This window comes from Lycium ferocissimum, chromosome 7 (assembly GCF_029784015.1).
Source record: "Lycium ferocissimum isolate CSIRO_LF1 chromosome 7, AGI_CSIRO_Lferr_CH_V1, whole genome shotgun sequence".
NCBI lineage: Eukaryota > Viridiplantae > Streptophyta > Magnoliopsida > Solanales > Solanaceae > Lycium > Lycium ferocissimum.
In genome coordinates this window covers 14,055,331-14,081,778 of record NC_081348.1, presented here as the reverse complement: position 1 = coordinate 14,081,778, position 26,448 = coordinate 14,055,331, and the positions used below count along the sequence as shown (strand labels likewise).

The window sequence follows — 26,448 nt, the reverse complement described above, 5'->3', positions numbered from 1 at the left end:
GTATTTTTCAAATACCAAACCAAACCAATTGTATTGGGTTTTTAAATCGATAAACCAAACCAAACCAACAAAACTCTCGATTTTTCTCGAATTTTCCGGGTTAGTCGGGTTTTTTTTTTTGGTTCAATACGAAGCATCTTATAATAGCATTTGCTTGACCAAAAATAAGCATCTTACCCTTCTATTTCTAATTATGTAAAATGAAAAATGTATGGTGAATTCATTGACTCATTAAATAAAAAATTCATAACAATTGAATCAACTAAGTATAGAACATGCATGTGATGTATAACAATCAAACAGAATGTAGTAACAAACAACTTCAATATTGTTCCGTAAATGAGTTTTAGTTAGGTTTTAAACATTTACTTAAAAAGCTCTATCGCTAAATGAAAACAAAAAGATTATAACTCAAACTTAGCATTAAGAATTAATTATACACCACAAATACTTACAAGGAGGATTATACAAGAGGTGTTTGTTAGAGGTTCCCAGCGGACAACACTCACAAAAAAATTGGATGAGCTGATTTTCTACCGTTAGTCTACCAATTTTGTTTATTGTTTGAGTTGTTTTGATGTGATAAAGGCTAGTTTTGATCACTGCTAGGGTCGTTACTCGCCATATTAGTGTTTTTGATAGTGAATGACAACAGAAATTTATTTGTAATGAAAAAAGTACTCTTTTAATTGCCAAAGAAGAATTAATTATACAATCGGATGTGGTACCAATTCTTAAACGGATTGCATCACGAACGAAGCTAACTAATCAATGCTTAAAAGTGATAAAGTTATACACGTATTTATAAATTATATATGTATAAAATTATTTATAAATTGTATATATATAATCGGATCATTTGTCTCGTTTTGATTTTTTTAGTTAAAACCAAAACCAAACCAAACCTATTATGATCGGGTTTTTTTATTCAACACCAAACCAAACCAAACAAACCACTACTCGGGTTTTTTTTTTCGGTTTGTCGGTTGGTGCATTTTGTCGGTTTTTCATTGTATAGCCCTAAATTGGTGAATATGACCGTGGGAGCAATCTAAAATAATTGATATTGATGAGGCCAAATTATTAAGATACTTTGATGCTATCCTTGTGAATATATAGACACTTATACATGGACCTCAAATTTGGCCTCTCAGTTTAAATCAACCCAAAACGCGTTGAATCTTGAAATCGCATTTGTATGACATCTGACTTTTCCTCCCATCCAATGCGGAATTTGACAAAGACATTTTATGCAAGTCATCTTCTGTATATAATGGCCAACAATATTATTCATCCCTTCGAATAAAAAAAATGTTTACTTAGCTATTTACAAACCCCTTAAGAAAATACTAATTCCTAGACAAAAAGAAGTAATTTGACTAAACTGTTCCTAATTAAATATGTATTGGGATTTAATCACATAACACTTAATAGGCGCAAATCTGAAAAAATAAGGTTAATTCTTTCTTGATTTGATAAGTGGATACTCTTTTTGACTCAAGAAAAAAAGGTTAAGCGGACTCTTTTTTTTTTTTTTTATCCTGAGGGAGTACTATCAATGTTCCAACATATTTTTCCTAATTCCTCTAATCAAATTACCCTTAGCTATATCCAAATTTTCTGAATGTTCATAAGCTACAATGTCAACTCACAAGGATATACATGGCTGGTGCAGAGATTATGGACTGCCATGATTCACAATATGTAGCTGACAAGCTGTCGCTTGTGTTACTGCGAAGACTGAAGACTTGAGGGGTGTGCATTCGGTTAGGTTTTACATTATTCGGTTTGGGTTTTTCGGTGTTCGATTTCTAAAAACTACAATCCAATCTGAAACAAAATGAGTTTGGTTTGCTTTGGTTCGGTTTTTCTCATTTCGGTTCGGTTTTTTTTCGATTTGATTGTTCGGTTACGTCATATAAGATAATTAACATAATCAAAATGGTGAAAAAGAACAAACATTATAAAGAATGAGAAGTAATCATGTCAAATCTCTTAAATATATTTTTTCTAATATAAGTCATAGGGTAAAATTTTAAATATAATATTTAATAGTATATACATGTCCAAAACCTAAAGATTGAGAATAAGTTATATTATACTCTTATACAAATAAGCCACTAAGTAAGAAAGACTGAAAGTGGTTAAACAATTAAACTCAAACTCCCATAAATGGTACTCCTCCCGTCCCAAAAAGATTGACACTTTTCATTTTTCGAGAGTCAAACGGGTTGTTCCTTGACCGTAATTTTCTTACTTTCGTGGATCCAAGAGCTTTTGTCAGATCATGTATATGTATTAAAAATTAACTAAATATCTTTAAAAAGTAAAACTCAATTATTATGGTATATTAACTTGAGATAGCTTAAAAACTCATAAAATTTAAATCTTGGATCCATCTCTGTCTTTTGATATCATCTGTTAAGTGTCCCAAGTAGGAGTATGCATGGTTCGGTTTGAGTTGGTTTTCTCCTAAAAGAAGCCGAACTAACTAATTTAGTTTCAAATATTGTATTAAACAGAACCAGTTAAGTCAATATATATCTCATTGGTTTGATTTTTGTCGGGATTTTTTTTAATATGTGACATACACTTCCAAACACATATTCCAACGAATATATTCTAGCATAACACTATCAAGTCAATTGCTCTGATGAAAAATATCATTATAAAGATATCTTGATGATAACTGAATTAACAATAGATAAATAATTCAAGAACTCAACTAAAGACGAGTTATTTTTAACCTGAAAAAGGTTTTAGATATTATCAAATAAAGACTATAAATTAAACTAGAATGCAAAGACAAATTAAAGAACAAGACTACAAACTAAGAGGACAGAAGATTAGTAACTACCGTAAAATTTTAATTATATAAAAATATCAATATATACGTGAAATTATATTTCTAAAATATGTATTTGTAGAGTCAGCTTGGTTCGATTTATTCCTCTTGTTTTTGCTCAAAACCAAAATCAAATCAATCAAAAAAATGTCAATTTTTTTTGCGATTTTCAGCAAACCCTCCTAATCCCAAGGTGATCATCGAGACATAAGTATATACGTTTTTGACAATTCTTTTATATAACGTGCACCTTAAATAGGACTAATCTTTTTGCAAGTCATGCAAAGGTCTATATCACCGGCCGAATTTGAGGAATATGAAATATAACAATCAAGCTTGTTACACAAAAAAACCCTATTCGGATGCAGCTTTCAATGTCCCAAAATGAAATACTCTTTGCACTTTGTCCATTTCAACTCATTGCTTTATTTTATCAAAATTCCCAATTATTTTACACACCAAGTGCTCATAGTTTACAAAAAGAAGTTGTAATTATATTTATATCCCTCTTAAGCTCTGGTAAAGTTTGCTGTGCATAGTTTTAATTTCTAAAAGTCTACAGCACGTTCCTTCATGAATTCAGCTTGTGAGTATTTTGACTATTTTCCTCCCTCAACCGCGTTAAATCACTATATGGACTTTGACTTGGTTACCATACCAGCAAACAAGTTCAATTTAGAATTCATGTTCTCACCCACCACCTCGAATTCTGCCCCTTGCCGTTCCTTATCTAATTAGTGAACAAATCTTGCATAAGTGAATATAATACATCATTTAGTTTTGAGATTTGTTATGATACCGATCATTACAGAATTTAAGTTATATATACTGACAGCTCAGTTTACTAGAATTGGTCAGCTTAAGTATTGAAGTGCACCTACGCTTTCAAATTTGATAGCTGGAGATGGGGAGGGTGAAGTTGGAAGCTCAACAATCCAAGAACACAATAAATCATTTCAGTCATCCCCACACTTTAGAGCTAATCACTCATCAATATTTTGCTCCATCACAGCTATGTTCAGGCTGCAAGATTCAAGCCATTGGATCAGTCTACACTTGCAAATCTTGCAACTTTTTTCTCCACCCTGAATGTTCCCAAATGTCTCAGCAAATCACTCATCCATTTGACAAAGAACACAATTTGACTCTCCTCCCAAAGCCCATTTACCCTGAAGGGAATTTCCAGTGTGATGCATGTGGGGAAACTGGGGATGGCTTTTCTTACCACTGCAAAACTTGTGGCACTGATCTTCACATACTATGTGCAGTTCTCCCACAATGTGTCATTCATTGGTCTCATCATCACCAGCTCGAGCTTCAATTTTCGCCTCCTTATCCTGATAAATCGTTCTGTTGTGATATTTGTAAGAATCTTGGTGCCAATCACTGGCTTTATAGATGCCATACTTGTGGTTTTGATGCGCATTTGAATTGTACAAAGTTACAAAGTCCACCACATCAAAGTCGTTTCCATCAACACCCAACAACAAGTACTAATTCTAGGTCTGCTCCTCAGCAGCATCAAACGTCTGGCGTGGACCAGCATCATTCTGCAGGTAAAAACTTACCCGCACCAGATATTTACACAAACTATCTTGTAGTAACTAATTAAGTGAGTGTTATATATATAAAGATATATTTATATACTTCTTTTCACATATGGAAATATGAAATTCAGATTCATGTCACAAGCCAAGGCCCTAAAAAAGTAGCTGTAGTTCAAATAGAATTGAAGGAAAATAGATGTGATAAGACAGAGCAAAATTTTATTTGAATTCCAAGTTCTGATAGAAATTTTTATTGACGAGCTACATCAACTGCACCTATTAAAGCAACTAAAAAGATAATGGATATTTGTTAGAATCATTAGTAGAATAGAAAATGATTCTGCTGATACATTTGAGTAATTAAACATTGTTAAGTGATAACTTAATGTGAGAATGACTCGTAATCTCATGCCAGCAGGGGTATATCATATGAATCAGGGGATTAACAACGGCACTACTGTTGTACCGCCATTAGGGGCTAGGCAGAACGATGAAATTTCGCCCCAAGAAATTCTGCGAAAGCAAATGGAAGATCAGGATAAATTGATGGCAGAGATGATCATGGGTGCCGTTTCTCATCAGACTCAACAACTAAACCAACTCATTGATGTAGGGCTAAATCATCCGAATCAAGGTACTAACAACGGAACTGCTGCTGCACCACAATTCGGGGCAAGTCAGAACAATGAAATGTCGCTCCCTGAAATTCTGCGAAAACAAAGAGAAGATCAGGATAAAATGATACAAGAAATGATCATGGGTGCTACTTCTCGGCATAATCAACAACTAAGCCAGCTCATAGCTGCAAGTTCTAGGCAGAACCAAGAAATAAACCAGCAATTCAACCAAACACTTATGAATTATGCCTCTGCTGGTGCAGGACAAGGAGGAATGCCAAATGTATACCAAAATATGATGGGTGCTGGTGGATTTAATAACGGTGGAGCTGGAAACATCTTACAAGCATTATCAGGTGGTGGTGGAATTGGTGGTTTGGATTTGAGTGCATTGTTTGGAAACCTCAACTTATGAAAATTATTTCAGAACTCTCAGATAAAAAAACAGTGAAAAGACTCTTAATTTTATTGCTAAAATATTTCGATTTCCTATTTCGAATCATTTCCGCTACAGGCAAGGAACAATAAGCAATAAACACCTTTGTGCCTCTGCTAACTATCTGTAATGTAATTCATATTTGCACATGGTTTTTGTGAATTTAAAGTTATTATTGATTTGAGTTATGGAAGATGTAGGTATGCTGCATAGTGATCGGAATTTTTATTTTCCAGCAAAAGAAAGCTACTATAATCTATTTTAGTTATTACCCTGTCTGTTTACTCCGTTTGCCTGAATCATTTCCTAACCCCCTTTCCTCCACAAAAAGAAAAAAGAAAAAAGAAAAGAATAAGTAAAGAGAAGAACATGACTTAGAGAAATTTTACACCTTAGGGCTTAGAAGATGTTGAATGTGTCATAAGCAATCATGGTTAGCTTACTTGTCCTTGGCTGAACCTTTTATTTCTAATCTAGACCTAGCCAAATTTGTAGCTTACCTAATTTTAATGATGAATCAATGGTTAAGGATATCATCCATGCTTACCAGAGGTGGAACCATGATTTGAACTTTATGAGTTCGACTTTCAAATTTTACTACATCCAAAGAGTAGTACTTATTTAGTGAAACTTTTAGTACACATACATGATCAAAGTCAAAGCTATTGAGTTTAACTGAACACATAATTCTAAGCTAGTCCGCCCCTACCCCAATCTTTCGTGAAGTCCAAATTCGATGTAGTTTTTTTGACAAGTGGTTGCTTAACAATTTTATCTTTCTTATACTACGTAAAACTAGCAAAACATTTTCTCCAACCCCTTTGGTAAATAGAGATGGAAAAAAAGAATTGACGTTAGGCGAGCACTTGCAAAGAACGATCAATAAATTTTGAACTACTATGGAAAAGCAGAATAAAAGCACCTTCATAAAGTTCTACATTCTCTTGTATGTACTGTGGAACCATGGTGGTTCATTACTCCTTGGAAGAAAACCTCAAAACAAAAAATCTTCAATTGTGAAACAAATCATAAAAATCCCGTAATTAGTAGTCTATCACATTGACTTGACTTTAGTACTAGGACCAGGCTATCAACATAACTCCAACCCGCAAATTGATCAACTTAAAACAAAAACTGACCTAGTTTCGCAGTTAGTCCAACAAAAACAATTCCAATTTCAACTCTTAATCCATCATACCATCGTTTGACTTTCTATTATTTTCGCTCATTCAACACCTTCTGCTGGACACGTTAGATGATATGAGAGGCCTCAAATTGAAAATGAACACGAACAGATTAATTAGGCGTAAGTTGATCCAATCAAATATGCGTAAGTTGATCCAATTAAATAACTTGCTATAGCAAATATCGTAAGTTGATCCAATCAAATTTAGCCCTCTGCCCTTTTTCTAAGTTAGAAATCAAACGGAGGGTATAACTGTCCTATTTTCAATAGTTGAGGGGACAATTGGCCTTTCTCTATTTTCAAAATCAAAAACCTTTCGGGGTTTATGGTCAATCTCAGTTCAACCAGAGTTTCTTTCTTCTTCCCCCTCTCAGTCCAAAATCCTGTAATGCCAACTGGTTTAATATTGTTTTCCATGAGTAATTTTCTTCCACTCAAAAACAAAACAAAACAAAACGAAAAAACAAAAAACTAAAGAATATCTAGAAGTACTCCTGTAATATATTGTTGGGTTATCAAACAGGGCCTGAATCAAATCCATTACAAAAACATCACCAATGCCAGTTGACTTACTATCCATCTATTCATTAATGCATGTACAAAAATACTATCCTAACTCGTAAAAAAAAAAAAAAAAAAAAGGAAAAAAAAAAGGAGATTCTCTATTTGTGTTTTTCTTTCTCTATTCTAATGAATTACATGAAAGATGTCTTGCCAAGGGCTGGTGCCTCACATTTGGTAATGAAATTAAGACTTTTTTGAAGATTCAATTGGAGAGAAGAATTACAGTTTGATGTGAAGCTTGAACTAGTTGTAAGCCATAACGTGTTGATTAAGTTCATTGTGCTATAGCCTCCTTTGCTTCACCCTGTGTGACCTTGGCTAAATCATCAAGATTACGAGTTTGTAGACCGATAACCACGTTGTGACAGCGGCCACATAGCAAAGGATGCTCAGTAAATGAACCAACTTGAGGTGAATAATTCCAGCATCTGTCACATTTCGAGCCATTTGCACGGGATACACCAATCCAGATTTTGTTCCCTTCTTCCATGAGGTATTCTCCAGTGTACTCAACATCTTTAATCCTTTCATCTTCCAAGGAGTTGAGAATCTCCACCTGCAGAAATTGCCACATGTGTGTAAGAATTCAGCCGAAAATATGACCTATATTTGTTGAAAGCGTGACCAACCCAAATATTTGTTTGAAGAACTTTGGTGGTAACTCAAAGTAGCTTTTCAAGAGGATTCAGTTTAGATGGTTCAAGCTCAAGTGACCTCAACAACATAGCAAGAACACGTAAAAGAGAGGGTGCTCCTAAAAGACATGCAGGCCTATAGAACCTTGACCATTAGTCACAACTATATATAATAAAAATGGGTGCTGCAGTATACCTGAGATGTTATAAATATGCGATGTAGAGCATCTGCATCATTTGAAGGTTCGCACATTTTGTTTAGCCTCTCAGCCAGGCTTTCATTAGAACAGTGGAGATACACCTTGGCTTCTAAACTGGAGCCAATCAATTTTCCATTTCGAGCAACTTCCAATGCTTTATTAACTTCTGTCCTTAACTGGTCATAGTTCAAATTGTCATAATCAGCAAATGATTGATGAAGTAGGTTGAATAGAAAAGGAAATGACAGGACCTCTGAACAAGCGACAAATCAATAGAAAGCAAAATAGGCTCTGTTTGGCATCATGAAAGATGCCACAAATATTTCAATCTGGTACCACTGAAATATTGGGCCAAACTATGTGGGTTAACTGTCTCAGATGTATACCTCAAGAATTTTCCCCCAAAAGTCAACTTCTTCTTCTGGAAAGGAAAGGTGTTGTGCCTCTAGTTCAGGCCATCTTGACTCGAAAACAAATTTAGCAACATGCCCATCTTCAGTAGTATACTGGAAAGGAAGATGCTGCCACACATCCTCAGCCAAATGAGGTAAGATGGGAGCAATTAACCTTCCGATTGAAAGCAAATGGGCTTCAAGGACTGTTTGACAACTCCTCCTTGTAAAACTTGCACTGCCCCTGAAAATAACAATTATTTTTATAAGGTAATGTAAAATTCAATAAAGAAGTACCAAGGAAGTACTGAAAGCATACAAACTACAGCATAGTTGTATCATATCTGCTACAATCTCAAAACTTCTATAGAATCCATGTACTAAACTAAGTCTTCTACCACATCTCCCTACACCAAAAGAATACATTGAAGACATCTAATTTTAGCTAAATAGTTCTTCTGATTCTCAAAATATCTCTTATTTCTTTCCAACCAAATGGTCCAAAAGATGCAAAGACGTATGGTTTTCCAGATTTGCTTCAAAAATTTTCTGACTTTCTGATTCTGCCAACAAACCAGTAGGTCTTTCATATTCTTTGGCATCACCCGCTGCACACCACTCATATTCAGGAACATATCCTGTAATTGCTTTGTACGATTGCAATGTAAAAAACAGATGTTCTGCAGATTCCTGAGAATTTTCACAGAAAACATATCTACTGCACAACGGAATTCCTCTTCTCTGCAACATATCTCGAGTTAAACATGCATTTCTAACTGCAATCCAACCAATTTACACTAGCATCTGACTAAGCTTTCAATACGATCTGTTAATGAGTTCAGGTGACGAGCAGAAGGCTGGATTCAAAGCTCTTGACCAACAATTTCTAATATATAGAGAGTCAACAGTAGCAGAAGCATCAATGAAAAGGAAGCGCAAGGTACTCAATGCCCCACATGGAGTCAATTTTCAGATCTGTCGAAAATCATATATAGAGGTCACAAAACCCTAGACAACTACTCATAAACAGGACATGATACCTACCTGTCACCAGAAATCCAGAATGATGGATCTCAAGTTTGATAGTTGATGCACAAACTCTGACTAGAAACATGTTTATACCATCAAACGGCACTTTTAAAGAAGTGAACACGCCTTGAAACATATAAAATCCCAAAAGACGTTAACATAAGATAAAACTGATCAACCGGAGATACTTACTAAGACACTCTACAGAAGTAATAGACTGTTAACCAAGTTAGTATGCCATATCATATTGAGTCGAAACGTACCAGAGAAAGATATATTAGAATAAAAAGGTTCTCTTGCTTTTTCTAGAGCTTATAATCTAAACGTTAGGCTTCCAGAAACTTTTGAATGAGGATATGAAGTTAATACAAACTTTAAGGAGCAAACAGCCCAAAGTAGTTGTCCTCCATTTATACAAAACAGTCCAAGAGGAGGCATTGATATATTTCATAGTGGTCCATAAAATGTGATTAATTGTTCTTTGATGAACTGTTCAAGGTTCAGGCATTTAGAACTGCGGTTGTTTATTTGGGCGAATAAAAGAATTAAAGTCACAAACCTACCAATAAAACAAACAGTAAAGTTCATTAAATGAGACAGCAATCTATTTAACCGAGATATCAGCAGCAGGAATTTTTGCAGCTTTGGCCCTTGTGATAAGAGGGTAATTTGGCTCCAGTCCAGTTTAATGGAAAGTGACACTTCTACTCCAACATTTGACACTTCCATCCCAATGTAAAGAAAGCAAACCAAATAATTTAAATTTCGAGGAATAATTTGGTCCACCATACCAGCAGCTCTAAGCAACCCAAATCCTACCCTTCCCCAACTCCCTGCTTCTCCTCCCTAGACCTGGATCCAACTCCAGTCGACCAAGATTGCCCATCTACTGCTACGGTGCTACCCCTCCCTTGTCGCCTCACCTGCACCCCTGGCTCCCTGCCCCAGCAGGTGCCTTATCTCCATCACCTTTACTGCAGTTTCTCTCCCTCCTTCCCAGGCACAGAGCTAGAGTCCCAGCTACAGGTGTGCCAGAATCCAATAGTTTTGGCCAGAACCCTGTATTTGTGTTAGGAAATCCACTTAATGCGTATACATAATTTATCCAGAACCCAGTAAGCAGCCTTTTCTAGAATTCAGAACCCATAAACACAAAAGTGTGGATCCACCGCTATTCCTTCCCTCCCCGTCTTCCCGGGTTTTGAGCTCCCATTGTCTCCACTCTGGCAATCTCTGATGAAGTCAAAGATTATCTCTTACCAGCAGCAGATCTCATTTGGTATAATTTTTTATCTGATTATTTTCTTCTTTCAAAAACATTGTATGAAAGTACCCAAATACAGCTCAGTTGGATGGCATTTGAATGGGTTTGTTAGATAAAGAGCCAAAATGCAACTTCTGGAACATTATACAAGCTTGGAAGAGAATAAAAAAGTGATAGTATGCAGAGATGCAACATGTATTACCCAACGTAAAGCCGATCCTTCGCAACATCGAGATAGAAGTTTGAGAGGTCAACTATTACAAAGCGCTGAATCACCTGCACGGATAGCAAAGAATAATAACAAAAATGGATGTCAGCCATTAAAGGAGATGAACCTAACCTTAAAAAAGGGCAATAAGTCTCAAAATTATTGTAAGTGTGTATTTTGAGTATTAGCTCCCATCTCATCTAAAAACTTAAGCTGTTAGAGAGGGCACACTTAAAATATTTAACTATATACTCAACACGCCCCCTCACGTGCGGGCCTGATATTTTTTTTTCATGGCCAAGCACGTGGAAATTCATTTTGATAATGGGTGGCGGTGAGATTCGATCCTAGGACCTTTGCCTGCTCTGATACCATATTGAAGTGTGTGACCATCTCATCTAAAAATTTAAGCTGTTAAGAGAGGGCACACTTTCAATATATAACTATGTTCTCAACACAAACAACTGTGACCATCGGCTGATAATTAAATTCATCTCGAAACAAACATTTTCACGAAATTAAACTTCCAACTGCAAGTAGCAGGACATTAACTAAAAAAATGTAACATATCCATCTCATGGAAAATACTAAAGGGGCTCTTTATAAACTTCTTATCAACATTATAGCATTAGTACATGGTGTCATAGATTATGGATCTAATAACCTTTTAACGTGTAGTTTACAGGATTAATCTTTTAAAGCAGTCATGATATATTTTGCTTTATTGAACTTAAGGGGATTGAAACAGATTCCTTTCTCTCTCCCTCCTCCCCTCACCTCCCATCCATCCAAAGTGTTCCGTTAACCAAACAATACCATCAATTTGACAAGATGGTCCCGAGACCGAGAGAGGACATCATAAATGCTGTACTTGCATAAAATATGTTGATTTTGTGCACAAGCATAGCTAACACATTTCCCTATCAATATTTTATCAAATTTGCATATCATTAAAAGTAAATTAAATATTACTGCTTCTCTATGCCAAACAGATGCACTCAGGCAATTTTGTAGTAGTCTTACATATTCCAGCTTAAAAGGTTCTGATGAAATCTCTTTACTGCCGGAACCAATTTCACCATAAGCTCATCTTTCTGTTGAATTTCGATGTATCAGAGCATGTGAATATTTCACAAGTTACTGGATATATTGGACTCTTGGAAGCCTATCAGCCTTGTCTGACTAAGAGAATTTAACATGCAATTTGTCACTGGTCCAAATAGTTTACAAGGAAAACTGGAGGCCATAGATGCCGGAACTATAATACAGATGTTAAATTATCACCCATGCACAGTATTAGGATAACTCAAACCTGAAAGATACAAAACAAATAACTCCCATTATCACTATCCGCTGAAGTTCTCGAAAACGTTTTACTTATAGCCCCATTTTTCTTAAATAGAGACAAAATAAAGATTAGAGAGAAAGTGAAGCAGAATCACACGAGGTGGCCCCAGTTTTCAATTGGAAAAAATAAACTTTAAAGGGCCCAATTAATTTAACTGACAAAGATTGCATTTTACTGGAGTAATATGTAGCACTTTTTGTAGGATCCTTCTTATCTTCTTGCCATAAGATTAATAACTGCTGTCTTTCCCTCAATCAATTCCTGCCCCACACTCTGCACCTCCTCTCTCTCTTTCTCTCTCTCTCTCTCTCTCTCTCTCTCTCTCTCTCTCTTTCTCACACACAGAGACACTCTAACACTGTCACACAGCAGCCACTTTATAGCAGCTAAACCTCCTCCCTCATTTTTACACTAGCCCCTTGGCACTGCTGCAACCACATTTCCAGCGAAAAGAATTTGCTGCTCTTGTACCTACATTCTCAGATAGAAAGACCTGATCATGACGAGCTTCTTCACTGTGGTGGAATAGAATAAACTAGGTTCAGTGAAGGTGTACATTCCTTTAGTGTATCATGGAGCTTTTCTTCCAGAAATCCCCCTCAACCTAACCTTATCATTCCAAGCCAGGCTATAAGGTTACCTTCCATTGGAATTATTGAAAGCTCTTTTGTTTCAGGTGATCCTTCACAGCACTATTTTGCAGAAATATCCACTGAAACGCTGTTGGCAAGCCAAAACTAACTCCTATCAAGTTGATGGTTTTCATCAGCCATTCATAGAAATACACATTCACTAGTGGTGGGATTTAATACCAGACTGCATCTGGTGGACCATTTGGACAAAAAGAAACATAAGGTGCTTTGAAGACAGTGCTAACTCTTTTATAAAAGTTAAGTTTTATTTTATAATTTAGTTTCACAAGGTAGGGATAAGGGTGCGCACACACCACCCTCCCCAAACTTCACTTGTGGGATTACATACGCTGGGTATGTTGTCGTTGTTTTACTTTTGGTGTAGAAAGAATTGTAAATGAGGATGAATCACTGTTAGAATTCACGGAACCCTTACATGATTTTTAGGGAATACTTTTTCTTTTTGCTATATTTGTACCTATTTGTGAGCGCATCTTGATATTGTGCACTATCAATAAGATCCTTACTTTATCGAAAAAAGAAAAGGGCAGCCCCGTACACAAAGCGTCCAGCATTCACTCAGGGTTCAGGGAAAGAAAACACCCCAAGGGAGTTTGATGTAGGCAGCCTACTCTAACGCAAGCATCAGTGAAAATTCCATGAATCACAACGAGAAAACTTTACTATTGCTCCAAGGCTCCCATTCTCCTTCCTTTCTCAAAAAAAAAAAAAAAAAAAAAAAAACTCCTTCATTGAGTATTAATCATTGTATTCAACAGAATTGGTGCATTATGTTCCCAGTCGTCAATCCTAAGGACCTTGAATATTGGCCTTCTACTTTTTGTTCTGTATTAGCCTTTTTTTTTTTTCCCTGTTGAACAAATATTTTCTTCCATGCTTCTTGTGCTAAGTCTTTATCCTTTTCCTGAAATACCCTCCAAGCACTCAGAAGTCCAGAACTTTTCAACTATCTTCTGTTCTCCTCACTACCAAGTACAACTGCAGCGAGCTGTTGGCCTCTAGAGAACTGCAGATTTTAGACTCTGAAACTCTGGGAAGAATTAGTGATCCTAAGAGCTTGACTTCGATGTGTGACTGGTGGCTGAAATGGTTCTTTTTTTTTCTTTTTTTTTCTTGTGATTAACATGGTTTGTATACTTAAATAAAGAATCTCAGATTTAGTTTCTAGTTTCTTCAGACTTCGCATAACTATCAAGTAAAACTAGAACAATTTAGGAAAACTTCAGGCTTTCATCTTCTGAAACTTTGGCAGAATTAGTGACAACAGGACTTGACTTTGATTTGTGACGGGTGACATAAATGATGTTTATATCCTCAAACAGAACTGCTAAAATGCCACTTCTACCTTAACAAGTAGCTCATGTTGACGCACAGATACGATGCAACTAATCTGCTAATCGCAGCCATATTCTCATCTCCTTACGCACTGAGAGAAATGCACATAGTTTATACCATGACTAAGATCCTCCCCGTTGTTGCACTTAAAAGAAACGGTGAAGCTCCTCTTTTTCTTCAAGGATATGCACTCTTACTATCAATCAAACAAGTTAATTTTTTTCCATGTTATCAAAGTTTTAGAGTCGTCACATTTCAGGGAACTTGAAACTTCAATTTGGCTTTTAAAAAAACCATACCTGAAATATTTTAAAAAACTGATAACTATCATAGCTCTCTCTGATGTTGTTCACAACATTAGCAAGCTGGAATAAAGCATGCTGATCAATCAATGGAAGATCACTATACGGGACTGCATAATCAGCCTGCAGAAAGAAAATTTCAGATACTTCACATTCGAAAACTACCATGTTAAGTATGGACATCTAATTCAAGGAAACTAATAAAATCATCAACTTTAACAAGTAATACTCAGTTCAAGAGTCAAGCATAAGGGGGTCTATAACAAGGATTGCACATGCTCTAGGTGTTTGCATGTGATAGAGAGAGTAAAAGGAGCTTAGCAAAAAAAGAAGATCATGCTCCACATGTAATCAGAACATGTGCGTAAACAATTTTATTTGGAAATGGCCGTAATTGAGATTGTTAAACCTACTTTCCAGTCATGGAGGTTTGCTAGAAGGAATCGAAGTGTTCCTCGCAATTTCCGGTATATGTCAGACATTTGACGAAGGACTTGAGGTCCAATCAGCACGTCACCAGTATAGTCTACACTTGAAACCCAAAGCCTTAAGACATCAGCACTATATGGAGGACTTTCCTGTCAAAGGTATAGTAAAGATTTCATTTCTTGTCAAGAACAGGTTGAGGTGCACACTGATTGCTATAAATTGGCAACACACCTTTTGGTTTTTCCCTCCTTCAATCACCATCCTTGGATCAACAACATTGCCCAGAGATTTGCTCATTTTCAACCCCCTCTCATCGAGTACAAATCCATGTGTAATAACACCACGATAAGGGGCCTTGCCTGCAATTATGACATGCAATGAGGAAATTATTGTAGGGCAATGCGTCGAAAAGCCAAAATCTAAAAATAATGAATCGGTAACCACTGCCATGTACTAATATCTACTAGGTATTTTGCAGCAAAACAGTTCTCTTCGTTTGCATCATCTGTCATTGTTTTCAATGTCCAGGAGCATTTCCACAATCTTTAGTCTCTTTCAGAATATAACTTTTCGGAACATAACTTACACTGTTTAAGAAGAACAAGATCATACACTGTAGGTCCATAGATGAAGTTCCCCAGAGTGTGGGGGGGAGAGAGAGAGACCTTTATCAATGATAGCAGACATTAGAGAACTATAGTTATAGTTTCCACATTGAAGAGACATAAATCCCAAGAAGGAGGTCAAGGGGATCACCAATTCCCCTGGATTTTCAAGTATAACCCTGTTTCTTTCCCTACTTCTTGTAGCCGAGCTTGATATTCCATGAGAGAAAAAGAGACTAATAAAAGATTCTCTAAAGCTTAACTAACATTACGAAGGATGAAGAAGAGGACTAAAGATGTCCCTTACCTTTTGTGGCAACACTTGTTAACAAGGAACTCTGGAACCAACCACGATGTTGATCTGTCCCCTCAAGATACAGATCTGCAGGGTAATTGAGGCTTTCTCTTTTGTCCAGCACCGCAGCCCACGAAGAACCTGAGTGAACAGAGGTTAACTTATAATCCCAGTTCTAAATAGGGACTTCTCACGAAATATAGTTAGACAACTAAAGCTGAACTTCGGCTGACACAGGTTTAATTTCTTTCCAAAAATTTCCTACACGGCAGTCAAGCACGCTTAACTCACCCTAACACTCACTTGGGTTCTTTAGGGACTTCAAATTATTTCAGGTGAAAAAGAACAATAAAGACACACACGGGTACGGGCCAATCACCCAACCCTTTTAAACATCAAGGAAACAACAGAGAAGACACACACAAAAAATGAAAACGCAGAGAGAGAGAGAGAGAGAGAGAAGGATAGAAGAAAAGTATACTGAACACCTAAAATCTATCCATGAAAACTTTGATGCAGCAGGAAAATTGAAATGCAAAAAGACCATGTACATAATTCCAGTAAGCATGCCATCAGCAAGATGATCAAGACGCAAGGCAAAGAGAGTTGGTAGTCACATGCATTCAAGAGTTGAATAAACACGTTGGGATTAATTACACCAACTTCAAGAAATGACAAAGGATGAACAAGGGCTTGATCTTGATGGAACAAACCATATGACATTCAATAAACAGTTACTACTAAAGTTCTTCTGAATTACCTTCAGTGTTCGAATACTAGGGAGACATGAATGTAATCCGCACTTTATTGAGGAAATCATTTGAAGCAAAAGTATGATCCATTCTAATGTTACAGATTACAAAGAGAAAAGAAATTTACCTTCCATGACGGACAGAAAGTAGCAACATGAGATTGAAGAAGGAAGTGAACCGTGTTAGGACTTTTTAGTGACGTAGGATACTTTGGGAATTATAAAAACGTGTAAGGGATAATAAGGTAAATTAGTTGGTCAAAGCCAAATAACTTTTAAGCAAAAAAAGTCATGAGTTGGGGGTGCCCAACTTATGTCTTGTGGTTTCTTTTAGCTTAAAGCACTTTTGGGATTTAACAATCCCCAAAATAAGCCAAAAAGTGCTTAGAAAGCTAGTCTGACCAAATTTTAAGCTAACCTAAACACACTCTAGTAATGCTGAATAGATGAGATTGCTTTTCAAATACAACAAGAAGCAAAGTAGAAACTACCTAGACGGTTAGATTTTAGCCATGGCACCATAAAGTTTTAGGCAATCAATGATCAACATTTATCCCCACAAAGTAAATTGTTGAGCTAGTTCAACAGGCAGAGAGTACTGAAAGAAGCTATATCACCTGAGTCAAACCAGACATCCATCGTATCAGTCCCTTTTTCATAGTTTGATGCTTTATCGCGATATTTCTCAGGAAGTAACTCCTCCACTGCCATGTACCACCATGCATCACTTCCTTTTTGGGAAATTATTGCTGCAAAATCATTATTCAAAGTGAGATTTAACATTTGAATATTCTCAATCAAAGTTAAAGATTTCAATATTTAATAAGATTCACAAACAATGCAGTAGGCAAGCTATTTATCATGCCCCAATAAAAATCCAGCATAACAGAGAAGTACAAGAAATCTCAACATGACGGATTTACATTTGATGTGATCTACAGTCTCTTCATTCATCAGTGGCTCCTTTGAGTCAACGTGGTAAAACACTGGAATGGGGACTCCCCATGTCCTTTGGCGTGATATACACCAATCAGAGCGGCCAGATGTCATAGCAGAAATACGGTTTACTGCCTGGACACAATCATATTATGCAGTTACAAAGCTACTAAAGGACTAACTGCTATCTTTAAAAAATTTGAGAGCCAGAGTATTAACAAATACCTGAGAAGGAATCCAAGTTACTTGGTTAATTGCATCCATTGCAGCATCACGAAATCCTTCTACTGATGCAAACCATTGTTCAGTAGCCCTGAATATAGTGGGCTTCTTTGTTCTCCAGTCATAAGGGTATTTGTGTTCTGCACAACATTTATTAGAAGAAAAACAAGGATTACATTCAGAAAGAAAATAACAGTATTTAATGAATCATATGGAGACTTCTAGGTGGCGGACATCTGGAATAGACACTGAAACAGTATCCACTTACTGTACGGCTCTACCATGACCATTGACAGGTGTTCATCCAAGTAATCAATAACAGCAACATTGCCATTGCCAAGCACATCAAGTCCCATAAATTGTCCAGCTTCTTCCGTAAATTTCCCATCATCATCAACAGGGGCAACTATAGGCAAGCCGTACTTCAAGCCAGTTACATAATCTTCCTGTCCATGACCAGGTGCAGTATGAACTAATCCAGTTCCTGACTCTGTTGTAATGTAATCACCACCAATGACAACAGGGCATTCCCGGCTATCTATCGGATGAGTGTACCTGAGAAAAATCAAAAGCAGGTTCCTGATGTAATAATGAACAATTCCTCTCTGGTAACAAGTTTGAGGAACTCATGAACAACAGCATTGACAACTTCGTTATGGACTATTGGAGTAATTAGACCGACATGGTTTATACTTAAGGTCTATCCTTTAACGTGAACTTTTGACAGAATATACACATGAAAAATAATGGGAATATACCATTTGAATTTTTTTAAACGATGGTGTCCGGGCCAGCCTGCGCACACCTCAACTATTCCACCGGGTACCTGCTACCTCCCACCAAAGACAGTGCAGTTAACTCTTCCCACCAAAGCTTACGCCGATGGAAAGAAATGACCTAGTGTTTTTTGCCTCCGCTAGGATTTGAACCTGATACCTCATGGCTCTTCTCCCACTTCATTGACCACTAGGCCACGCCCTTGCATTTGGAAGCATAAAATAATAAGTTGGGACAACCAAGCTTACAAGTTCAACACTTCACCTGCAATTTTCAAGATCTGAACCCAGTACCGTTTTCTTCAAAGTAAGCTTCACGCCCCATTTTGCTTCTAATGTTGATACAAGGTCCAGAGCTACAATAAGATATAGGCTTTTATCGCGCTTCATTAAATTTCCAAGCCTCTTTTTTCCATCCCCGGAAGATGTAGAACCTTCTATAGATGCTGAGGAAACTTCAACAACGGCATATTGAAGCTTACCATTAACCGCAACAGCTGCAAACCCCCACAAATTTTATTAGATGATAGTTGTACCTCAATATATGAACAGAAATGGAAAAAATGAATTTCCAAACCATGACTTGATGAGCCTTAAACTATAGAAAAGCCAAGAAAAACATCACATGATAACAGACTAGCAGCACTTATATTTTGTTGAGAGAATAGACTGCGGTCAATAAATTCAATTCAAAAGCAAAACAAGAACTCCACTTGAAAAGGAAACCATATTTAGCATATCATACTATATCGCAACATCGCAAACCTGAAATGCTTCTGAAACTTGAGAACAAATCAAACATCGGTTACTTAAGTCTTTCACAGACAAATTCATCAAGTTCATGAATCTACTTCTCTCAAAAAGGCATGAAAAAGGATGCAGCATAAAGATGGACACTGAAACGCACACTAACCCAGTGAATTCGGGGAAAGATACCCCCCCCCCCCCCACAAGAAGCAGATTCCTCAAAATCAAAGCAATAACGGAAATATTAAGTGAAAAATTCAATCGCACTAAGCAACAGATATAGACCCAGTTGTGAAGAAATGAACCTTGGGTGTCACTGAACCCCAAATAGTTAGCTCATGAGGAGAGAATTGCCTAAGACAATATAAGATCATAACCCATTTCCTAAAATAATGTAGGACTTAACACCCCCTGCATGTCCAGGACTAGACAACTGGAGTGCAAACAACATACGAAGGCCCAACATTGAAAAATACAACAGGAGTCGATGGGCCTGGCTCTAATACCATGTATCTTATACTAGATGCGAAGTTCCTGCTAATAACATTTGAAGCATAACACCTTTTCTAAGTTAGACCAGTTAAAGAAAAAAGGGAGAAGTTCAACATGTGATAATTTCGTAAAACAATTTACCAGCATTAGCTGGTATTGTCCAAGGAGTCGTTGTCCAAATTGCCAAGCATAGATTGGGCAAGAATTCTTTCAATGAGTCACGTGAAGCTGGAACACCAACTAGTCTGAAAATAGCATACACGCTCTTTGACACATGCTCCTCATTATACTGCATATAAAATTCATAGATGTTAGAGAGAATAAAATTACTTATGATATAACATATATTAAAATAAAAATAAAAATAAAAAATAAAAAGGAAAGAGGAGTGACGTTAACCAGACAAAACTTCTTCTAGAAAAACTTAAATGGAAGATACAACAATGATATGAACCAGACTATGCTATTACCCAGACACCTTACGAGGTTGCACCCTCACTCTGCCAAAAGTACGAGTTGAAGTCAAAAAGTAGAACCCACTGCCTTGTAAATCATTCAAGTTATACCAATCTCCGAGGTGGGATCAAGAATCACATAGAAAATAGGTCTCTCAACAATGTAGAAGTCCACATACCTCCAGTTCAGCCTCTGCAAGTGCAGTTCGAGATGAGGGACTCCAATGAACTGGTTTCCTGCCTCTGTAGATAAAACCTTGAATAGCCATCTGGCCAAATACTTCAATCTAGTAGAGAAGCATCACGCAGGAAAAAAGAGCTTTGTAAGACTGGCTTGATGGTATAGTTATTGCCAATATAAAAAGAAGAATATGCAATTTACCTGTCAAAGAGAAAGCACTAGTGCTAGCTTACATGACAAGGAAAGAAATAGAGAAGGCACACAAAACATAAAGTGCGAAACCAAACCAGAAAAGCTTGACCAGTCATAAGAGCAGAACTATGTGAGATTCAGCTAAACACATTGAAGGAGCTACAACAATTGCTGTAAACATACCTGTGCAGCCTCATATTCTGGATGAAGAGTTAGATAATGCTGATCCCAGTCAGCCCATACTCCAAAGCGCTGCAAGCATCTCAGACCATAGATGAACATTAGGAATAAAGAAAAATAAGAAGAAAGGAAGAATAGAAGGTCAATGATGAAAGAATATAGAATGGAAAGTAGAAAAATATAAACAACCTTAAATGATGCCATCTGACTCTGCACTGTTGATTTTGCAAATTTGGCTGCCTTGTTTCTCAATTTTAGCGGTGTAAGCTCCTTTCTGGCATCATCGTCTAGTGACTGCAACACTGTAGTTAAAATAAGCTGTCATGTCACCAAAATACAAATTAGGGGGCACAGATGGAAGAGAAAAGCATAACAGTATGTTCTAATATAGGACCCCCTAATTCATAATGTTTATCCACCATCCAGATATTTGAGCATGGATAAAACATTCTTTGTTTTATAAGGTACAGTATGAATCAAGACACTCGGAATAAAAAGTTACATTTTCCTGAAGCAAAATCTTGCCAAATAGTTAAGGAATAAGGTGGAGTAGCATGAGAATGCCAGCTCGCTAATCATAGGAACTGATAAAGAAAGTGAAAGAAAAGAACTGTAGGCAGATGGCGTATCCACATAGACTCTGCACTACTCCCTATATTACCTTCTATGCAAAAAGATCATGCTTCACTGAGCAGAAACAGTGGATTTAGTCTCATGGTTGTACTTAGGCCTACAAGTTCTCAAACCAATAATAGCTTTACATTTCTTACATCTCAAAAAACCACGGAAATCGTCTCAGATACTGGTTTTGATCAGGAAAGAAGTCAACCCAAAGTACACATGATCTGTAATTTTGAGAAATACCGGTGTATTTAAGTCAAAGAATCAAAAGGAGAGCTAGGCAAATGACAACATTAGTCAACCAAAGAATGGTACTCGACCCTAAGTAAAGCTCTATGTAAAGACAGGCAACCATCTCGGACTTCGATTTGTAATTGGTTCACAATTTGGGAAATCCGGACTAGGTATTTTGCATCAGAAATGGTTTAGCAACAACAAATGTCTGCTTCTTGAATATAACCCAGAGGCAAAGTACTTCACCAAATTGATACTTCTTTATGGATAAAGCCTACTTTGGTAAGCACATTCCCAGTAAGTGTAGGTTAGATCTGCTAACATAGGTTAGTCTGATATATTAACTATCTAGAGTTAAAGCACCATTTTAAAAATAAAAAAATTGAGTTAAGCATCGAAATATTAACCAAACTCCACTGAAGCTGCACAAGAAATGACATTTACCTTTTAACTCAATTGGTAAGCCATGGCAATCCCAACCTGGAATATACTGAACTCTAAAGTTTTGAAGAAGCTGACAGAACAAAAGGACTAATCAGATGTGATGAGAACTTTTTATATTAATATACAGATATGAAATACATGCAGGGGTGACAACCCGTTAATTCTAAAGGAAGCATTTTAACTTTTGACATAATTAGTAAAGCATAACATAAGTTGTAGGCACCAGAATGCCTGGAAGATAGCCAATGTGAATCAGTTGTTACCTTAAAAGATGTTCACTTGAGTTCGTATAACAGAATTTAGGCAACACAGATCACACTAGACATTAACTAGACTGAACAATATTACAGCTATTATACCACAGTGAAATTCTAAAATTTTGAAGCAGCATCAAGTTAAAACCTTAAAACATTTGTTTTCTCTTATTTATTCGTTCACGACAAATCTTACCTAAAGATTCACAGGTAGTAACCTGCTTGTTTCATGTGCTTAAGCTAGCAAACATGGATGCAAAACGTTCTGTTTATCCAAATCTAGTTGATAAAAAAAGCAGATGATATTATACTAGAGCTCAAACTATGCAGGCTAAATCATATAATGATTACTAAGTGAGAACTGAGAAGTAAAAGAAATCTTTCGACAAATTATCTGACAACACAAACGATAGAAATTAGGCAAAGTTCAGCTAGTCTTCATTTATGTTCCACTCTAAGATAAGAAGGATCTATCTTTCTATTCAATCTTTGTTTGCTTTGCCACCTGATGAGGGATGAAAATGCAGTGAGCCGCCTTGCTAGCTACATACACCCAAGTTTGTTTGGCTCAAATTGCCATGTCCATTTTCAGGCTCCAGTAAGGAAGTGTCTGAGGTTGATCTGTCTCCAATACCCAACTTTTTAGTGTGCAAGAGCCTGATTCTTTTTCACTTCCAGTGCTTATACTTGGGAAGATCTAGGTATTATGTCACATAAATCCTAGATGCTCTTCACTTTCCCTTATCCCTCTTCTTTGCTGCAATGTACTTTTTTTATAAGGTAAATAGTTATTTCATTGATGTTGGGGAAATCCCCGTATACAAAGCATTATAGCAAAAAGTATAAAACCTACCAAAAAACATGGTTCTCTACAAAAGTCACCCAATCATCTATACAAACAGGGACCTCATGGGTACACCGGAAATAGATTAAATTCCTTATAGTATAGATGATACAAACATAGGTTTTATCTAAAATTCTTATGATTGTATACACCTAATATGCTGGGTATGCTATCAGTCAATTCTTTACTTGATCAAACAAATAAAGAATGAAAAGCACCATGGAGTTGAAGTTTTCATTATATTTATTACATTGAAAAAGCCTTTTTGGTTGCTTAAGATAGTTTTAATTGATTTATAAAGCATTTCTCTTCTGATACTGCAAGATTCACCTTTTATCTATCCCAAGAGCTACTCGGTGACATCATTTTATGAAGCCTTAATGAAAAACTTACATTTATCACCTATGATGAAAAGAACAGAATTAACCTTATGATGAGGGGTTTCACTATCACAAAATGATCTAACTCAATGGAGAATTTCCACTGATGAATCTCAAAGTACCTCAACAGAAAGCATTACCAGTAAAGGGTTCCATGTTATCGGATCAAGACTTGAAAGCGTATAACTCACAGGATCAACACTCTCAGCAGATTACCTATAATCAAATGTGGCAAATCAAATATGCTCTACCCTAATGGTCAAAGCAGCAACAGTTGGTAACTTGGTCCAAATCCAAATGTGCCAATCAAGAATTCACTCATAAGCACACAACAAGCTAAAGTACTATCACTGCTAGAAAGTTAACCATCAAGCAAACCACCGAACGTGTTTCTACTTAATTCAATGTACATACAGAAAAAAAGAACTATCAAAAGGTGGGCTTACATGCGAACCTTATAACGATTAATAATGTCCTTCAAGATTTTATTCAGAGCATGTCCCATGTGTAAGTCACCATTTGCATAAGGAGGTCCATCATGCAGAACAAAAGTGCCCTATCAAGAAACTCTAAAACATTAGTCAAAAGCAATTCTCATTTGTAAAGATGCTTAAGTCAGTCTTCAAGCACTCACCCCATTGTTCCTCTCAACAACTCTTTTAAAAACCTGGTTGTCGTCCCATATTTTCTGAAGTTCAGGTTCCCTGACTGTGGAATTTGCTCGCAAGCCAAAGGCAGTTTTTGGAAGATCGACTGTGTCCTTGTATTTCCCATCTTCCTGTTTAGCCCCTGGACAGTGGGACAATATCAAGCAGGCCAGTCAGCTTACAAGATCGCATCTTGTCAGCAACAACCGAAGAGACTAGTAACTAAATATAACCTGCATTCATTTTGTGTTCAGAATATCAAATGTCCAGCAAAGTCACAATCCCTACCTTCAGACCTTTTCTTGGCCGCCATTACTGGTCCACGAGACCTCCTCTTCGCAGAGGGACAAGCATCGTCATTGGAGTAGGTAGAGTAGCGGGTCATGCTCATAAGAGAGAAAACTCTAGCAGAAGAGCTACTCCTTAAATCTAACAAACTAACTGAAGTTGTTTCCCTGAGGGATGAGCAACTCTTTAATGACCATAGCTGAGCAAATAAAAGATTCTACATCAGCAACGGGAAGTGTAAATGAAGATGCCACGACATTCAAAGAATTCAACTACTATCTAAATAGGTATAAGCAAAGAATATATAGCTGCTCAACTATGAAGTATTAAAAGAGTAGCATTTCATCAAGCACCTGGCATGCCAGAATAGGAAAGAAGAAGAAGAAGAAGAAGAAGAAGATGAAGAAGAAGACTGAATCTTGAATAGTTGAAGTAGTCATTTTTTTCTCCCACCATTTTAAAACAGAATACATAGCATTCAAACAAATGAATGATCACATTAAGAATAAATAAAGAATAGAGTAATAGCTTAATTTACAAAGATTAGCACCTGATCAAGCAGCCGGCATTCCAGCAATAATCAGTTAGAAAAAATATGAGTGAAGCAACAATCCATTACTAAAAACAGACAATAAATTGACACCCCAGATGGTAATTAATGCCTTGTGGGCGACAAAATTAACATTAAGCAAATAAAAATTGAATCTTGAATGCATAAAGCAGTCTTTTTTTTTTTTTCTCCCACCAGTAAAGTAACAAAGCTAGTCAACTAATGACATTGTTATTAAGAAGAAACATGGGAAAAGCACTGAAAACCCATAAAAATGGCAACTTTAATTTAAGAAGAAAGAGAAGTGATAGAAAGAACCTTATAAGAAGAGGTTTGCATGGCCATTTTGGCAGTATTAAGGGCAAAGACAACTGAATTTGAAGCAGTGATGCGTTTAGGAAAAAAGTGGCTTCCATTCATTTGAAAGTAGAAAGCTTTCAAAAGCTGTGTCACTGCTTTGTGGATAACTGAACTAGGCAATGAGCTGCTATGCGCCGTGTCTTCCCCTTTGCGATTTTAGCCCTTTGTGATTTTAGCCTTTTATTTCCCCTATATAATATAATATAATTGTATTTCTGTCTTTGCTCTTTGTGACTTTCTCGAAAGGAATTGCACTGCCAACCCTTTCTAGTTTTTTTAAACGAATAAAAAAAAAAAAAAAAAAAAAAAATTATTCATTGTAGCTTCTTTTGAGACCTAATTATTAATATTAACTATCCTTTTATTTAAGTATATTTAGTAGCTAATTAAATTTTCTAAATTACAATTGGTAGCTATATAAAAAATACATACCCAAATGCATATATCTTTCTTTTTTCCCAATCACTACCCATTTCAGATTTTTCATTTCTCAAAATTCTAAAAAATCTCCCTCCCCTTCTCTCAACCACCACCACCATGGCCGCGCCACCCCTCTCTCTCTTCTCCCTCTCCCTCTGTGCTCACCCCTTTAATTTAAGTTTATGACTACACACATCTTTAATTTAAGATTCCAACTTACCGTCTAAAACACTTAGCAGGCATTTGGCCATGAAAATCAAATATTTTTCACTTTGAAATTTTGAAGTTGGATAGAAGATGGAGCTATGTTTGATCATAATTTTTGCAAAGAATATGTGATTGATTTGAAGAAAATATACCACATCGATGATCTGACGAGAACTCTTGACTCCTTATAAGGCTTGGGCAATATTCCTCCCTTTGAAATAGCTTTTGGGATGTGAGTTGGGCCCAAGACCTAATTTGATATGGTATTAGAGTCAAGTCCATATCCGACTGACGTGGGCCCCGAAAAGAGAGGGGAGAATGCCCCCGGACCAATTGGTAAAGTGAAAAAAAATCCGAAAAAAGTGAAATCCTCGTGT

At 36.5% G+C, this 26,448-nt stretch overlaps 2 protein-coding genes across 4 annotated transcripts; one reads left to right on the top strand and one right to left on the bottom strand.

The window, feature by feature from the left end:
- Positions 1-3,738: 3,738 nt before the first annotated feature.
- Positions 3,739-5,629, top strand: LOC132063442 (uncharacterized). The gene is made up of 2 exons (XM_059455979.1): positions 3,739-4,401; positions 4,811-5,629. The coding sequence occupies exons 1-2, from the start codon at positions 3,750-3,752 to the stop codon at positions 5,422-5,424; spliced, it is 1,266 nt and encodes a 421-aa protein (XP_059311962.1). The 5' UTR covers positions 3,739-3,749; the 3' UTR covers positions 5,425-5,629.
- Positions 5,630-7,112: 1,483 nt separating this feature from the next.
- Positions 7,113-25,622, bottom strand: LOC132063441 (isoleucine--tRNA ligase, chloroplastic/mitochondrial). 3 transcript variants are annotated; one of them, XM_059455977.1, is made up of 22 exons: positions 25,403-25,618; positions 24,535-24,733; positions 24,234-24,388; positions 24,054-24,155; positions 22,122-22,191; positions 21,012-21,124; positions 20,826-20,894; positions 20,449-20,556; positions 19,956-20,103; positions 18,841-19,072; positions 18,068-18,354; positions 17,803-17,939; positions 17,565-17,712; positions 17,259-17,390; positions 15,903-16,031; positions 15,222-15,349; positions 14,975-15,139; positions 14,559-14,684; positions 10,918-10,991; positions 8,417-8,666; positions 8,027-8,206; positions 7,113-7,751 (listed from the first exon to the last, which is right to left on the bottom strand). In XM_059455977.1, exons 1-22 carry the CDS (start codon positions 25,502-25,504, stop codon positions 7,470-7,472), a joined length of 3,336 nt encoding a protein of 1,111 aa, XP_059311960.1. In that variant the 5' UTR covers positions 25,505-25,618; the 3' UTR covers positions 7,113-7,469. The 3 variants fall into 3 exon arrangements, 2 of the variants coding, with proteins under 2 accessions (XP_059311960.1, XP_059311961.1); XR_009416377.1 differs by lacking the exons at positions 7,113-7,751; positions 8,027-8,206; positions 8,417-8,666 and adding an exon at positions 11,947-12,105 and having other exon boundaries at positions 10,932-10,991; positions 25,403-25,622; XM_059455978.1 differs by lacking the exons at positions 7,113-7,751; positions 8,027-8,206; positions 8,417-8,666; positions 10,918-10,991 and adding an exon at positions 12,213-12,235 and having other exon boundaries at positions 25,403-25,621.
- Positions 25,623-26,448: the final 826 nt, after the last annotated feature.

Excerpts from the sequence above, each read along its gene's own strand:
- LOC132063442 (XM_059455979.1), top strand. The coding sequence starts at position 3,750 with ATGGGGAGGGTGAAGTTGGAAGCTCAACAATCCAAGAACACAATAAAT. Across the intron at positions 4,402-4,810 it reads GGACCAGCATCATTCTGCAG|GGGTATATCATATGAATCAG; the intron begins GTAAAAACTTAC and ends TCATGCCAGCAG.
- LOC132063441 (XM_059455977.1), bottom strand. The coding sequence starts at position 25,504 with ATGAATGGAAGCCACTTTTTTCCTAAACGCATCACTGCTTCAAATTCA. Across the intron at positions 24,156-24,233 it reads TTGTTGAGAGGAACAATGGG|GGCACTTTTGTTCTGCATGA; the intron begins GTGAGTGCTTGA and ends GTTTCTTGATAG. Across the intron at positions 20,895-21,011 it reads GTCAGATGGCATCATTTAAG|CGCTTTGGAGTATGGGCTGA; the intron begins GTTGTTTATATT and ends AGATGCTTGCAG.